Here is a 17,394-nt window from a genome sequence, read left to right as displayed (position 1 = left end):
GCCACAGGCCATCTTTTGATAGAACGCATGGGCCACAGGCCATCTTTTAATAGAACGCATGGGCCACAGGCCATCTTTTAATAGAACGCATGGGCCACAGGCCATCTTTTGATAGAACGCATGGGCCACAGGCCATCTTTTAATAGAACGCATGGGCCACAGGCCATCTTTTGATAGAACGCATGGGCCACAGGCCATCTTTTGATAGAACGCATGGGCCACAGGCCATCTTTTAATAGAACGCATGGGCCACAGGCCATCTTTTGATAGAACGCATGGGCCACAGGCCATCTTTTGATAGAACGCATAGGCCACGGCCATCTTTGATAGAACACATGGGCCACAGTCCATCTTTTGATAGAACACATGGGCCACAGTCCATCTTTTGATAGAACACATGGGCCACAGTCCATCTTTTGATAGAACACATGGGCCACAGTCCATCTTTTGATAGAACACATGGGCCACAGGCCATCTTTTGATAGAACGCATGGGCCACAGGCCATCTTTTGATAGAACGCATGGGCCACAGGCCATCTTTTGATAGAACGCATAGGCCACGGCCATCTTTGATAGAACACATGGGCCACGGGCCGTCTTGATAGCTTTGGTATGACACTATTGCTGCCTTCATGTGATATGGGAAAGATGATGCTTTCCACTTGTGAAGTGGAAATTACCAGTGTGTCGTATTCAGGTGCTTTTGTTGTCGTAGTGAAGAGAACATGGCGAACTTGGAATTTGTCCTCACATGCTACTTAGGTAAAAGTTTTAACCGGTTATAAACTCCCTAATGCATCTGCTACAGAATGCATCAGACGCAAACGGTAAATTATAGGCTGTATCTTATTGATCATGAATAGTAGAGTTGTTTTAAAGACAATACTAACTAATGGTTCTTTTAGCTAGCCTATGTACGTTTTTATATAAGCCTGTATATAGTATATATATTTTTATATAGCCTATATAAGTTTTTTTTTTTTTTTTTTTTTTGAAATTGTACATGTGCAATTTCAATGACGGATTTTGGTATTTACCATAATTACGATAGCACATGAAGGCAGCATAAGCTGCAGCCACTTGAACCTATAGCGTGTATAGCTGTTTGACGGACGTATAACCCGCAGGCCATCTTGCTTTAGTAGCTAGCCATACAATTCGTGAAAGTGCCAAACCGCTTTGGCAAAACACCACCACCAGTAGAAAAATAGGAATTTACCTAGATCGAGACTGGAGAGCTTGCTGGGCTTCGAGGATGGAGGTACGGGAGCGACAGCATCGGTGAGCACCGCGGGTTCGTGTCGACGCTCGGCCACTCGGCTCTCTCCGGCTCGGGTTGTAGCGCGAGCGCCCTGGCGATCAGAGTCTCATGCCGCCGCTTGAGCAGCTCGAGCTCACAGATTCGCCAGACTGAGCTCCAGCCGCTGCTTCTGTCTACCGCCGCCAGCGAGAACAACGGTACATTGTTATGACTCCTGCGCCGCAAACACATCCGCAGAGAGGGAAAACCGCACGGTTCACTTTAAACTATGCCGACAGCCGTTTTTAATGAGTAACCATGGTATCCGTGATAAAATCCTGTCAGTTTGAGAGAGTTAACGGCTCCGCTCCTTGCAAACTGCGGCTGGATTCCAGTTTCACGGCTGTGTGCTGGAGCGACAATATCTGCGAACTCAGACATGGTAAGCGCTACCTTTAAAGCTACAGTAAATGATATGATTGGGAGATGAGGAGGTAATTAGTGACGCGAACGATTGAGTCTTCCTGGCAGAACTTGTGCTAGCTTAATTTTCTTGAATATAACGACATTTGGGTTTTCTTATCCATGTCAATGAGTGCTGTACTGTATATTTGTGGCCGTTCTAGGTTGCTGTGTTTGTTCACATTGTGCATTTTTTTAAGATTTATAAAGATTAATGCATTTAGAAACATTTTTGTGTGTATAGATGGTTTTATAAATTGTTTCTACATTTCAGAAATTCTACACACATCTTTAAAATTAAGGCCCTAGAACTCAAGCTCATATTTCATAATCAAATGTCACTCAGTGAACCATGAAAACACCTGCAGATGAAGGAAATTATGAAACAAGACTGTGTAGTCAAATTATGAACCTCAAACACTGAAACATTTCCTAAGATCACTATTGGCTCATATGTGTTGACTCTATGTATTTTTACTGTATAATGAAGCTCCCGTGAGGACACTGAACATCTGCTGATGGAGCTGCTTTATTCTGAGAGGAGCAGAATCACTCAAATATGAGTTTGACTGTTTGACTCTTTATTCTCTGAAATGAGTCAGTTGAGTTGGACTAATGGAGAGATGAGGTTTGTTCATATTCATCAGTTCACACTGAGACTCTCAGCAGTCATACTGACCTCTGAATGTTTGAATCAACTGTTGACTCTGTGATGAGACGCAGTCAATGATTCATTCTGATGTGTGTCCTTCAGTATCTGTGTCACTCACAGCTGTTACTCAATCACTCCTAGTATCACCTACATAAGATTCCAACATTTTTTCAGCCTGGTGCCACAGAAGAATCCACAAAGTGCCTCTATGAATCATCTACTGTATACTGCTGCTTTAAACAGACCACCAATGGTTTTTCATAGAAGTGCTAGAAGGAACGCTTTTCAGTCCTACATGAAAACATGTTGTGTTATAGACATTATATGAAGTGTCTGTCTCCATGCACTGTTAGACCTTACCAGGCTTTTTACAGTAACATACTGGAAACACTGTTGTCAACTAGTTACTGTATGTCTTTTACAGTAAATTACTACAATGTCTGTTTGAAGATGCATCCTTAAAAGGATCTAATAACTCACTGAATCACAAAGCCTTAGATGAACATCAACTGTAAATAACAGATGGACACATTAAATATGTCAAGATCTTAACAGAGGAGAAATAAACACAAACACTGTTAACATCTTCACTAATTACTTTACTTTATTTCTGTCATCTGTCTTGAGTGTGTTTTGCGTTACCTTTTTTTTCTCTTGCATGTGTTTTGTAACGTATGTTTATGCAATTACTGTACATTGAAAGAGAGACACAGAAACTACATCAGAAAGTAGTTAAAATATATATTTTAAGATATGCCTGCTAAAGTGAATGCTGATTTGTAATGGAAAGCTGTAATGGAAAGATCTATGTAAATGTTAATTCATAGCTATTGAGACACATTTATACACTTGACATACAAACCTCATCAGTGGTGACAAACAATCATAGATGAGTTTGGTACTATGCTCCCAGCATGCAACTTTTCTTTTGATTGTCACCATTGTTGATATTCATATGTGGATTGTTGACGCAGCTGTTAAATCTTACATTCCCTTCCGGAGGGAACTCTGGTTCAGGACACTATGGGAACTGCCTTCAGCATGACCGGTTCTGAAACAAGGTATAGAACAACGACAGTGAACTTGACACTGTCCGGCGCCAGCCTATGACATCATCAACAGGCGCTTGCTAGTATAAAAGCAGGTGCCTGAGAGCACAACACCATCTTTTTGTCTTCAGAGTCCTCTGTTCTAAACGAGTGAGTACAGCGATGCCTAGAGAAAAACTGTTTAGGAAGTGTGCGGATCCGTGTCAGAGAAATCTGACACTTGATGACGCACACGACCTCTGTTTGGTGTGTTTAGGTGTAAGAGCACGTGCGCTCTGCTCTAGAAGAGCGGAGCACGTTCATTATGAGAGTTTCACTTTGAAGAAACTCCGTTCTCGTCTGGCCCTTTTCTCGAGGGAATCGGGCCATCCATCTGCCCCACGCGGCTCCGGTCCCGCGGTGGCTGAGGCTGCCCGGCAGCTGAGATCGCGGGGATCACAGGTGGAGCTGGCTGACGCGCACGTCAGCCGGAGACGAGAATGCGCTGCTAGCGGAAGATGTGTTGTCTCTCACATCCTCCGGTCCTGCAGCGAGTGCTCTTTTGGCTTCAAGCCAGGGCGAGCAGGAGGTTGAAATGGAACAAGATGAGCTCTTTTGAGCCCATGCAGCCTCCCTGCCCCGCATATGAAGAGTTGATGTCTGTTATGGACCGCGCGGCTACCCCTTCTGTGGAAGCCCGCCAGGGGAAAGGCCGCCCTAGGCAGACTAGACGAGCGGCTTCTTCCCGTCCATAACAAGCCAACTCCTGTGAGCCTCCCATTCCTTCCTGATCTGCATAAGGGATCGAGAGGGAATGGGACAGGCCATATTCAGCCCGCATTCACAGGCATCAGCATGTGAATCATGCTGATGTCGAGGGAATGCATGGGCGCGGATATGTGTCGATGCCTCTCACTGAGCAGACGTTTGCAAACTATCTCTCAGCGCGAGGGGCATCAACCCTGAAGGCTCCAAAGGCACATATGCGGCAGTGGGTCAGGCTGGTGCTCCTCTGCACACGATGGCAGTGTTGCAGAGGCGTACCAGGCTGATCAGCTGAAAGATCTGGACCGAGCCCCGGGGTGTTGCATCCCTCGCCGGTCCACGCCTCCACCTGAACACCGGGGGAAACCAGGCCCGTCCTGGTCCAAGGGCCAGAGACGAGGCCAGGTCGCCAGTATGGGGCTACCTGCCCCTCCCTTTTCCCCTCGCAAAGACTCTGGGGCTGGGCCGACGATGAGATTGAGGAATCTGTTGGCCCGGTATGTGAACAGTAAAGACACTTTAATAAAATATTCAAGCGTGTATGTATATGGTTTCTTTTGTCTACCAGCTCCGCTTAGGTGATTGCTATTGCAGTTTCGAGCTCCTCTTGAGTTCTACTGCCACCAAGTGCCGAGTGTAGCCAGGTCTCCCCTCGTTTTATAAAAGAAAACAGTGTGTAGAGACCTCCACTCGTAGAAATCCCCTCGTGGGTTAAGCGTTGTTAGGTTTTGAAACCTCCGCTAGAGTGAGCTTGGTATAGACATGATCCAACATACATATACATGCGAGAATATGTATAAAAAAAAAAAAAAAACCTCTTGAGCGTTGTCAAGCTGCTTCAAGCGAAAAATCGCTCTGCTGAAGCCTCCGCTCACTCAAACCCTGCTAAGAGTAATACTCTTCTTGCATGAGTGTAGTCAGGTACCTTCCCTGTGTATTTTCATATACACATATGTGAGACCTTCACTCCTAGGAGTTTGTGTGCTAGGGTGAATAGAGAGTCGTCAAGGCTCCCTCTCTGAGAGAGAGATGTTTTACTGAAGCCTCCGCTCTTTTTAAAAGCCCCGCTTTGAAGTAGAAATCTTATATATTTGGCTGTCAGGCCCCATTCTGGGCCTCGCTAAATTACCTTCTGGTATTGTGACCCAATCCGCCAGAATTGAGTGTAGCAGGCCTAGGAGGCCTCCTCTCGGTGAAGTCCTCTGTAAAGAGAGACATATAAAGATAATACTTCTTAGCGCTGAATGTAGCCAGGTCATTTCTTTTTACTGGGTCGAGTGTTGTTAGGCTCCCTCTATGTGAGGTATTTCTGTTAAGCCTCCACTCCCCAGAAATACAGGCCGGGAAAAACACAAGGTTAAGGCAGCTTGTGAACTCTTTTCGTGGACCTGTCACTACAAGCGTTGAGTGTAGTTAGGCCTCCCTTCCATGAAAGGGCGTGTATTCCAAGGCCTCCACTCGATAGAGCTTCCTCAGTTGAGCGTCGTCAGGCTTGTTACGTTCGAGAGAGCTTGTAACCATTAAAGCCTCCCTCACTGAAAGCTCCGCTTCCGGGTTCTGCTATCACCCGGGAATAATACAGGTGTCTTTCTCGCGAAACGCTTAGAGCACCTTCTCAAATCCACGTTAGTGGTGTTTGCTCACGCAAGTCTTTGAGCACTCTCTGAAATCCACGTGAGTGGTAAGTGCACTACTCAGGCACTTTACTAAAATCCATGCTTATGGTAAGGTTCCTCCCGTAAAGGCAGGTTCCTTCTTCAAATCCCTCAGGGGTTGGACCACGCAGGATAATCCTCCGTGCCCATTTTCCGAGTTGGTTCCAAAACCCTTAAGTTTTCCAACTCCTTTGATAAGCACAGTGTAATAGGTCTCCCCTCTGTCACAGCCAACAGTACTGAGACCTTCACTCTCACAGTTATAGCAGCTAGCAGGCTCATGAGTGCCTCGCTGACTTTTTTTTGGGGGGGAGTGCAGTCTTCCACTCACCAAAAACTAGTGTTGTAGGCTTCTCTCCTTAGAGATGTAGTCTCGGACCCTCCACTACACAGAGCTAGATGATAAATGAGAATTTTTCATTATTGGCTCTACTGTGAGTATCTGCCTTTCTTGAGCGTCGAGTGTAGTCAGGCCTCCCCTCGCCTAGAGCGTTTTACCTGAGGTCTCCACTCTGAAGAGTTTCCCTAGGGAGAGCGTCGTAGGCCTCCTCTCGCTTAAAGAGTCTTTCTGCTGAAGCCTCCCCTCTCCAGAAGCTCCGCTTTCAGGCTCTGCTATCGCCTAAAGACTGCAAATCTGGTGATCCTCGCTATGCTCAGGGCACCTACTCAAATCCACATTTGTGGTGTTTGCTCACGCAAGTCTTTGAGCACTCTCTGAAATCCACGTGAGTGGTAAGTGCACTATTCAGGCACTTCACTAAAATCCATACTTATGGTAAGGTTCCTCCCATAAAGGCAGGTTCCTTTCTGAAATCCTATACGGTATGGACCATGCAGGGCATTCCTCCGTGTCCATCTTCTGAGTTGGTTTTTCTCAAAAACCTTTTAGTTTTCCAACTCCAATCCACATAGCACTGCTAGCAGGATTGAGTGTCGGCGCCTCTTCAGGCCTCCACTCTCCAGAAGAGCTCCAAAAACGAAGGTACTTCTGTCGCACAGGCTAGTCAGCCTCGCGGATGACCTTCAAGATTAGAGTGTAGTTAGGTCATGAGACCTCCACTCTCAGAGTTCTTCTTTGCTAAGCACGGAGGTGTGTTAGGCTCCCTCCTTAGAAAGCCTCCACTCTCCAGACTCCACTCAGGTAGTACTGTCGCTTAGGCTGTTCAGCTTCGATGAACACCTGCAGTGTTGAAGTGTAGTAGGTCATGAGACCTCCACTCTTAGAGTCCTTTTCTGCTCGCTTAGAGTCTTTCTTCTATGAAGTGTTGTTAGGCTTCTTCTCAGAAGCCTCCACTCTCTAGACTCCACTCAGGTACTGTCGCATAGGCTATTCAGCCTCGATGAACACCTGCAGTGTTGAAGTGTAGTAGGTCATGGGACCTCCACTCTTAGAGTCCTTCTGCTGCTCGCAGAACACTGCCAGACTCCACTAGGTACTGTCGCATAGGCTATTCAGCCTCGCTGATTACCATCAGTGTTGAAGTGTAGTTAGGTCGTCAGACCTCCACTATTAGAGTCTCCCTTCATGAGATGTTGTCAGGCTTCTTCTCAGAAGCCTCCACTCTCCAGACTCACTCAGAGTCCTTCGTTGCCTCCAGAGATTCACTAGAAATAGGCGGTCCGACTGCACAGGCTATTCAGCCTCGCGGACCACCTCTAGTATTGGGTGTAGATAGGTCACAGACCTCCATCCTTAGAGTCGTCCTCTGCTGGGTGCAGAGTGGTACCAGGCTTCTTTCTTACCAAAGCCGCCACTTTGCAGAAACTCCACTCAGGTAGTTCTGCTGCACAGGCTATTCAGCCTCGCTGACTACCCTCAGTGTTGAAGTGAAGTGGGTCACGAGACCCCCACTTTTAGAGTTTTCCTTTGCAAGACACAGAGTGCTTCTTTGGCTTCCTTTGGAGCAGTCACTCCTCTGAACTCCCTGTAGGTAGTTTTGCTGCACAGGCTACTCAGCCTCACTGACTACTCCCAGGTTTTGAGTGTAGAGGTGCCACGGCACCTCCATTCTTAGAGTTGCACTCTGGAAGGCACAGAGTGTTGCCAGGCTTCCTTTCGGCAAAGCCTCCACTCCTCAGAAAATCTCCACTTAGACAGGCCTGTTGCACAGGCTATTCAGCCTCACAGACCATCGTCAGTGTCAAGTGTAGTTAGGTCATGAGACCTCCACTCTGTAGATTCCCTCTGAGCAGAAGCTCCACTCGGGTAGTTCTGGTTGCACAGGCTATTCAGCCTCACTGAATACCCCCAGTGTCGAGTATAGGGCCGAGAAGCTCCGCTTCCAGTCTTTCCCTCCGGGCGCGAGTGTAGCCAGGTCTCCCCTCACTGAAGGGTTAGTGAGACCTCCACTCCTAAGAGCTGGTGGACTGAACGTTGTCAGGTTTCCTCTCTTTTTAGAGAGTCTTCTGTGAAGCCTCCGTTCTCCAGAAGCTCCGCCTCCAGTACTTCTAGGCGTGAGTGTAGCCAGGTCTCCCCTCACTGCAGGGTTATTTGAGACCTCCACTCCTAAGAGCTAGTGGATGGAATGTTGTCAGGTTTCCTCTTTTTTTAGAGAGTCTTTTATGAAGCCTCCGTTCTCCAGAAGCTCCGCTTTCAGTACTTTCAAGCGCGAGTGTAGCCAGGTCTCCCCTCTCTGGAGGGTTATTTGAGACCTCCACTCCTAAAGAGCTAGTGGATTGAATGTGGTCAGGTTTCCTCTCTTTTTTAGAGAGTCTTCTGTGAAGCCTCCATTCTCCAGAAGCTCCGCTTCCCCACCTATACCTGTTAGCACTGAATGTTGTCAGGTCCCTAGAGCAGACGTTCATTCTGCTGAGACCTCCATTCCCTAAACTCCGCCCCTTATGGTCAGGGCGTTTATGAGCTCCTTCACTCAGAGAGCTAAGGGTAGTAGGCTTCCTCTAGGCCTCCACGCTTGAGAGTTGCGTGCACAGGTAGCCGAGCTAGCCGTGGCAGGTCACTGGGCCCCAGCGACTCTCGCTGATGCAGGGGTGATTTCCTTCTTGACTCCTCATTCAGTCAGTTTGATCACTTATCCCTCGTCATGGCGGCGTTGGTATAAGCGTTCCCATAGTGTCCTGAACCAGGACGCAGCGTAGAGTTCCCTCCGGAAGGGAACGTCTCGGGTTACGTATGTAACCTTAGTTCCCTGAGGACAGGGAACGAGACGCTGCGTCTCAGGGCCATGCCTCGGGCCCTGCACAGACCTCCGTCAGACAAAAAGATGGTGTTGTGCTCTCAGGCACCTGCTTTTATACTAGCAGGCGCCTGTTGATGATGTCATAGGCTGGCGCCGGACAGTGTCAAGTTCACTGTCGTTGTTCTATACCTTGTTTCAGAACCGGTCATGCTGAAGGCAGTTCCCATAGTGTCCTGAACCAGGACGCAGCGTCTCGTTCCCTGTCCTCAGGGAACTAAGGTTACATACGTAACCCGAGACGTTTTATGATAGTTTTCCCAACCATGAGATCACAGTTTGGTTCAGACATGATGATAGCACTTATTCAGAAAAATAAATAACTGAATAGAACTGACTAACTAACAGTATAACTATAAGTAACACTAACCACCCTAATGGTGATTTACAAAAACTAAATTTTAAAACAAGCTTTTGTAAATGTATTACCTACAACAACTACTTGGCAAAAGTATTGCCAGTATACTACTCTAAAAATGCCTAGTAAGGTCTAACAGTGCATACTTTTCCAGGACTGAATTGAAGAACCTATAATGACACATAATTTTTTTTTCAACCAACCAAAAGTAAGTAAATAATAAATAAAGTAAATGTGTTTAATCACATCCTCCTATCAGCAGCTGCAGCATCTCTCAGCTGTATCAGTGCAGTCACTGTGACTCTAGTCTCGCATAGCCAGACCTTCAGACTGACGGCTGAAGGTCTGGAATTCATGGCAGCTTTCATTGGCCAAGGCCCGCCCATAAGGCCGTTTGACAGACATGTCAAAACCAATCACAGTTCGTTTCATTCAGTGTGACGTTTCGGTGCGTGGAAATGCCCCCACAACAACAGACTGGCGTGCAACAAGTCAGTCACTGAAATAACCAGCATTGAAAGTTAAAAAAGAAGAGGGAGAACAAGCAGTAAGTCAGTAATTTGATTGCGAACGTCGCAAATAACGTAAAACAACAATGGCGTCTGCATAAGTACCTTTTAGCAAAACGCCGAGTACATCAGTCTGCTCTTTGTTTCATATACATTCTTAATGTTAGACAGTTTTGCAGTACTCTAATGTGATTTTGAGAGTTACATAGTCAAATTTTGAGGTGGATTATTTTTTTGTGTATTTTTGATCAAGACGAAAGAAGGGAAGACCTGTAGTGTTTAATGTTTAAATTGCTACAACAAATCTTTGTGTTGTCTGTCATCCTCCCATCAGCAGTAGTGTTGTTTTTGGCGGCCAATTTTAATTTTAGTTTTAGTCTAGTCTTTGTTTGAAGCGTTCATTTTAGTTTTTATTAGTTTTAGTCACGTTCACACTCTTTTTAGTCTAGTGAAGTTTTTGTCGACTAAAAGTCTGAGCATTTTAGTCTTATTTTAGTCAGAATTACCCATGACTATTTTCGTCTAGTTTTAGTCGACGAAAACTGATGACGTTTTAGTCTAGTTTTAGTCAATGAAAATTGTATTTTAGTCTATTTTTAGCTATGCAATTTTATTTAACCCAGTCAATATAGAATAAGTACCTAGTAGTATAGACGAAACCAAAGTTTTCTTTTAGCCAAACCCATTTCAAACAAGGTTATCTTGTTATATTATTGTTACCTTATAAGCTCAAGAATACATCCATTCCAGACATGGAAAATGCTCTAATTTGAAATTACAACATTTATTTTACCTACCAAACATGTTAGAAGTACACACACACATATATTGAAATAAAATAAATAAAAACAATAAATAAAAATAAATAAAAAATAGCATCACATGACAATGCCAGCAAAAAAAAAATACATTCAAGTTTAACACAACGTGACTGCTTCGCATTCTGATTCAAACAACACAAACCCCTTGCTCAGGTTTCAAGTGTCATTCACTTCTTTATTGAGAATAAATCATAATACAAATAAATATGTACGTGTAGTTTTGTGCATGTTCATTTTGTAGTAATTCCCGCTTAAAAAGCATATCTAATTAATAATAATATTAGTCAATTTAACAATATTCTTAATTTACTTTGATCATCTATGGCTTCACAAAACATGCTTGTACTTTTATAAGTTTATTTACAGATTAATTAATTTGTGTAAGTAAAATATTTCTTATGATTTTCATAGCACAAATTGATTCGTTTTATGAAACTGTCCAAAAATCGCTTTGACATCTGGGATGCAAAAGAAACGTTTTTCACCTTTGACCACAAGATATCATTAGTGTACAATGTGTTGAAAAGCTTCGAGTAATGAAGCTTTTTACGATACAGTTGAGGGGAATGCTTTGGTGCTTCGAAAAGCTTCATTTTCCCATCAGTACTAAAAAGTAGAAAAAATGTAAGCAGCGTTTCTTCTTTTTCTCCCAAAGACGAACCACAGCTGACCGGCCATCGACCCCTTTCTCTGTGTCAGACTTAACTTTGTCTGTAGTCGTCTTCTATCTAGATAATTCCGCGAGTGGGGCTTGAGAAAGTGACGTCATCTGAGGTTTAGTCTAGAAGGGATACAGCTCTGGCTACTGGGCATGCGCACATCAATCTAACGTTATAACATTTCGTTTCGTCTCATTTTTGTCGCCGAAAATGAAGTGACATTTTAGCATAGTTTATATTTTGTTAACCATATTTAGTCTCGTTTTTATTCGTCAACGATATTGCATTATACATTTTATCATAGTCATCGTCACATGACCAGCGTTTTCGTTTCGTCTCGTCTCGTTTTCGTCATGTGATAAAGGTTCGTTGACGACGAAATTTAGTCATAATTTTCAATCAGCAGCTGCAGTATCTCTCAGCTGTATCGGTGTAGTATACGTATATTATTCACATATTCTATTTGTTCCCTCATAATTTATTCACAATTGTTTTCTGTGTTAAAAAATAACTCTATAGGTACATTATAAATTATATTAAAAACATGCAATTGAATATTCATTGAAAATGTCTTTTAGAAATTAATGAAATCAATGACAATTGATTTTGAACAACCTTTTTTTTAAAAAGGTTGAAAACCTTTTGAAATATCTAATTTTCTGTATTTGACTCAAGCCAGTGACCATCATGCAGCTGCTTTGTATTATTGTTGATCACAATAATCAACTAATTTAACAAAAGACAATTTTACTAAAGAATAATTAGTGTGCACAATAAATGTTTGATTCATCTGCATTTTTTTGTGATTTGTGATGATTGAACTGCATATGAAGAACTGAAGAGGTCAAAGGTCATCAAATATATTTCCTTAAAAAGTGTTATATCAGCACGTGACAAGAGAATAAAAGATAAATAAATGAAAAGTGAGAAAATGAGACAACTAAACTTTTCACCTGGTTTTGAAAAAAGTACACAAAAGTAAATTTCAAGCATAAAATAATAATAATAATAATAATAATAATAATAATAATAATAATTTAACTAAAACTAAATGACTGAGTGTGGTCAACAGCTGAGGTGTTTGTACTATCAGTGTGTTGAAGTGTTGTTTGCTCTCTCTCTGCTGGAGTTTGTGTTCACTCGAGTGGAATAGAGGTTTTTGTACGAGCGTTTCATGAGATTGTATCACTGTGGTGGACTTTCGGTGGAGGAACTAAACTGGTGCTCGGTAAGTCTGTCTATTTTAATTCTCCACTGCAAACATATACTTTAGATTGTGTACAATATTATTTTAAAATTGAAACAGAACATTTTTATTATTCTAACAATAATATTTTTAGTAACACTTTACAGTAATGTTTCATTTGTTAATATTAGTTCACTGCATTAAATAACATGAACTAACAGTGAAAAGTTATTGTAAAACATTTATTAATCTCAGTTCATATTGACTGCAGCATTTACTAATATAGTATTATAATCCAAAGTTTATTCTTTTAATATGAATTAATGGACCTGAGTTAAAATGAAGAAAAATAAAATAAAATAACCAGTTGTACCTTTATTAATCAATGTTAACAAAAATTAATACATACTGCAATGTATTGCTCGTTGTTAGTTAATATTAGTTAACGCATTCATTAATGAACCTTATTGCAAAGTGGTACCTATTTTGTCACCTTGGAATTATAAGGTTCTTTCTGTTCCATAGACTTCTGTAGATAGAACCCTTTATGTTTTCTAAAAAAAGGCCAAAAATGCGCACAGCTTACAAAAGAAACTTCACATAATGTAAATAAGTTGCCACAGAATAAGAATATGTGAATAACTCAGTTTTGACAAAAATGTCAGACAGAACCTTATAATTCCAAGGAGACCATTTTTAAATGTTCACAGTAAATATTTAATCTGATTGATATTTCATCAATATTTATTCGTTTATCACATACATATTATACATATTATACATGGAAAAAAAGACATGCAATGAAAAATGTTAAAATACATGTTAAAATGTAAATGGAGGTACTTTCTGTAGACTGATCAATAATTTTGAACCTCTTTTGCTCATGTTTTGCTAAAAATTCAGTATTTGATATTTGAAAAGTTTTGAGTTAAATATCTCACCTAACTAAAATGCAAAGACAATATTTAGGGATATAAAAATTGACAGCGGCTATTTACACTAAGTGAAAATAACTATAGATTCTATTTACACGATGTTGAAATAGCAGGATTTTTTGATATTTAAAATATTTATATAGATGCAATTATCGGCACCTCAGTATTGTAGTAAATTAAAACAGTATGCAGTATTTACGTACTGAGTGTAAATTATAGTTTTGATTCAGTGTATTAAATGGTACTGCCTTATTGCGACAAAAAGCCCTCCCTACACCAACCCTAAACCTAACCGATACTTTATTCTCAACTTTTCAATAATGTCCTTCATTTTTACTGATAATAAATGCCTTTCTGATATGATATGAGATTTGAAAAGGGAGAAAAAAAAAAGTTCGTCAAAAGGGGGATTTGAACATGCATCGGTCGCATCGAAAAGAGTGACATATACACTTTACCCCCTGCACCACAGGAGATGACAATTTATAACCATCTTTTGTAATGTTGACTATTCCAATCACACATTGTTGGGTGGAGTTAGTGTAAATAGCCTCTGCCAAAAAATTACTGGGGTTATACTTATCTTAATATGGTTTGTTTAATTTAGGAGCTTTCATTAAAATGCATGTAGTGTTTGTGCTTTTTCTTTGTGTTTGTAAAAGTGTTGTGTTTGTCTCCTGCAGCTGGTCCCACAGTGAAGCCCTCGTTGTCTCTGCTGCCGCCCTCTTCTCTGCAGATCTCTGGAAACTCAGCCGCACTGCTCTGCCTGCTCAGCTCTTACTCTCCACAGGGGGCGCAGGTGAGCTGGACACTGGACGGCTCAGAGGTCAGAGAGGGGGTCGTGACCAGCGCAGAGAGCGAGCAGGACGGCCGCTTCAGCCGCAGTAGTGTCCTGACCCTCAGCAAAGCACGCTGGGATGCGGCAGAGCTGTACGTCTGCAGAGTAACACATGATGGATCTTCTCAAGAGGCCTCGTTCACCAAGAGTCACTGTTAGTCGCTCAGAGGCTGATGTTTGTGTGCTGAAGATGAGCCGTATCTGAGTGTCCTGTGTCAGGCAGGATTCACATGAGTCTAGTGCTGCAGCTGTAGTCATTTACAACTCAATACTGAAAGAGAGCTCTAGTGTCAAAGCACTGGCTGATCTTTCAATCTGCTGTGTTTGCTGTAACATTCAATAAAGCTTCTTAACAAGCTCCATTTGTGTCTGACAACATCATTCAACTAACAGATGAAGATGCATGTAGTGTTTGTTCAGGTGTTTCCCAGAAGCTTGATCAGTAGCAGTAAATCTAGTCAAATAAAGCTCTTGGGGTTTGAACATGGTCTCTGGAGACAGAGCTGCTCTATTCTGAGAGGATCAGAGTCACTCCACCCTGACAATGCAAATGGGATTTTCAGCCCACACTCCCAGTGTCACTGTTTGATTGGTTACATGATCTGGACTGAAACACACCAGTTTCACTTCTGCTGTAGTCAAGCAGCCCAGGTGAAAAGGAAATGTATTTAAATAGTGCTTTTTGGACATACATATATTTAAATTATACCATAATAAATGCATATTGAATGTATTATTTTGAAACAATAACAATAAGCAAATTTCAAAATATGCTTAAGATAAATGTTTAGCTATTTGGGCTATATTTTAAAATATTAAATTCTGTTAAATTGGAACAACTTTAAGTACATTTAGTGCAATTTAAGTGTATTTACTTTACAATACATTTAAAATATTATTTAAATACTTCATTTTAATGTGATTCAATAACATGTCAATAGCATTTCAGCTCATTAGAAATGCATTAGCATTACATTACTAGTTTACAGAGGTGTAAAATCCAGGCAAGTAGGGCTCAGCCTGCGGTGGACATCCAACCCCGCCCACATCCACGGGTGATGTCAGAAGTCACACCCATCCCCGATACACCCCCGCCCACGTCCGAGCGTGACGTCGAAAGCCACGCCCACTGAAAAATACATGATTCCCCAATCCCTTGTACCGGGGAAACCCGGAAGTATGTCGAAGCAATTTATGGCAGTTTCGGGGATCTGTAGTTATTGTCCTTCATTTTACTAATACACGTTTTCTTGTTTTTGTAAAGCATGTCTAGGCTAAAATGGCACAATTTAAATCTAATATATTTAATGTGTCTAATATACGGAGCTGATTTCGTATTTTAATATATTTTAAAATGTAATTTATTTGTGTGATGCAAAGCTGAATTTTCAGCAGTCTTAAATGTTACGTGATCCTTCAGAAATCATTCTAATATGATGATTTGCTGCTCAAGAAATTTAATTGTTATTATTCATAATATTATCAATATTTAAAGAAGTGCATGTTTTTCAGGATTCTTTGATGAATAGAAAGATCCAGAGATCTGCATTTATCTGAAATAAAAATGAGCTTTTGTAACATTATACACTATACCATAGAAAGAAATTATAGAAATTAATGTTTATTTAGCAATGCTTTAAATTGACATTTATGTTACAAAAGATTTAAATTTCAGATAAATGCTGTTCTTCTGATCTTTCTATTCATCATACTTTTAAAATTGTACTGTTTTTGCTGTACACTGGATCAAATAAATGCAAACTTGGTGAGCAGAACAGACTTCTTTAAAAAAAAAAAAGAAAAAAAAAGAATATTTGACTGGTAGTGTTTAACAAAAGATATGTTTCAACTATCATAAAGTCTGTACAGTTGAACGAACAGTTGAATGATCAGATAGACAGTTCCTGATATGCAGTACACATACATACATACATACACATATAGGCTACAATGAGAGATTTCTTGCTCTGATAGATTATTCACGGAACATGGCATGGACCTTCAGGCCTTGTTCATCAAGATTGTTTATTGATATGAATGTGTCCATATCCTCCAGATACTCAAAGATAAATAAAAAGACATCTCTTGCTTCATCCAATTCTCTATCCAGGTAGTCGTTGATGGCATTCTGTTGATTTTTACTGTCTATTTGGAGAAAGGCAGGCCCTTTCACCTCCCCACAGAATAACTCATGGTGACTCTTTACGACCCTGGACCACTGTCCCTTGCAAACGTCCACGTCTTGTTGGTGCTCCTGTTAAAAATAGAGAATACATACATGTTGGGGGTGTATTTGTCCACGAAAAAAGTATTAACTCATCATTTACCTCATAATTCCACATACAAATATATTTATTTATGAAAAACCACAATAATATATAGAGAAATGCTCTCACAATACCTCCATGCACCACTGCATGGCTTATGTGGTCCTCCAAGTGAATTGTATTGAGTCATTTTCTTTACTGGTGAAACTGCAGCAGGGAGGGACCCCTCAACCCACGAGAACTGCCCTGCATCAGGCTCGGACTGAATGCTGTAAAACATTATGCTTGTCATTAATACAGAAGAATACAATGATAATTTGTGACATACACAGAGTTATCTAGCAAGATGTAGCGAAATGATGATGTAGTGAATGTTGCTCAGCTGAGTTACTGGGTTTGGGTACTGTACTGTGGTCAATGATGTCATATGTACAGTATGTGAGTGTTTTCTATCTGCACATTCATTCAACATTCATGTTATGTCATAAGACTGCACTGTCTATCTATCTATCTATCTATCTATCTATACATACATGTATGCATATATGTATTTGTGTTTGTGTACACACAGGTACGTATGTACACACACACAGACACACACACAAACAAACACACAGAGTGCACTGATTCTTCTGATATATTTGTTGCTATCTGAGTAATACACACATGAACTGTTGTTTATGAACATGCACACATGACTCACATTCCTAAAGTTGTCAACGTTTTAAGACAGGCTAATCTTGTTTTTACTTACCGACGCGGCAAACAACAACTTTTTAGCGGTTGGCAAACAATATGAACAATCTTCTTATGGATGCTTCTTCC

At 41.4% G+C, this 17,394-nt stretch overlaps 1 long non-coding RNA gene and 1 gene segment (V, D, J or C); one reads left to right on the top strand and one right to left on the bottom strand.

Annotated features, from left to right (window-relative positions):
- Positions 1-1,255: 1,255 nt before the first annotated feature.
- LOC141301474 (immunoglobulin lambda constant 7-like) lies at positions 1,256-14,461 on the top strand. The segment is given in 3 exon segments: positions 1,256-1,281; positions 12,489-12,571; positions 14,148-14,461. Coding segments are annotated over 3 exon segments (423 nt in total).
- Positions 14,462-16,397: 1,936 nt separating this feature from the next.
- On the bottom strand, positions 16,398-17,394 carry LOC141301183 (uncharacterized). Its single transcript, XR_012342127.1, has 3 exons — positions 17,324-17,394; positions 16,704-16,838; positions 16,398-16,556 (listed from the first exon to the last, which is right to left on the bottom strand). It is a non-coding gene; the product is annotated as an uncharacterized lncRNA (long non-coding RNA).

The sequence above is a fragment of the Garra rufa genome, chromosome 25 (assembly GCF_049309525.1).
Source record: "Garra rufa chromosome 25, GarRuf1.0, whole genome shotgun sequence".
NCBI lineage: Eukaryota > Metazoa > Chordata > Actinopteri > Cypriniformes > Cyprinidae > Garra > Garra rufa.
Note: the sequence above shows the minus strand (reverse complement) of the source record. Positions and strands in the feature narration are given on the sequence as shown.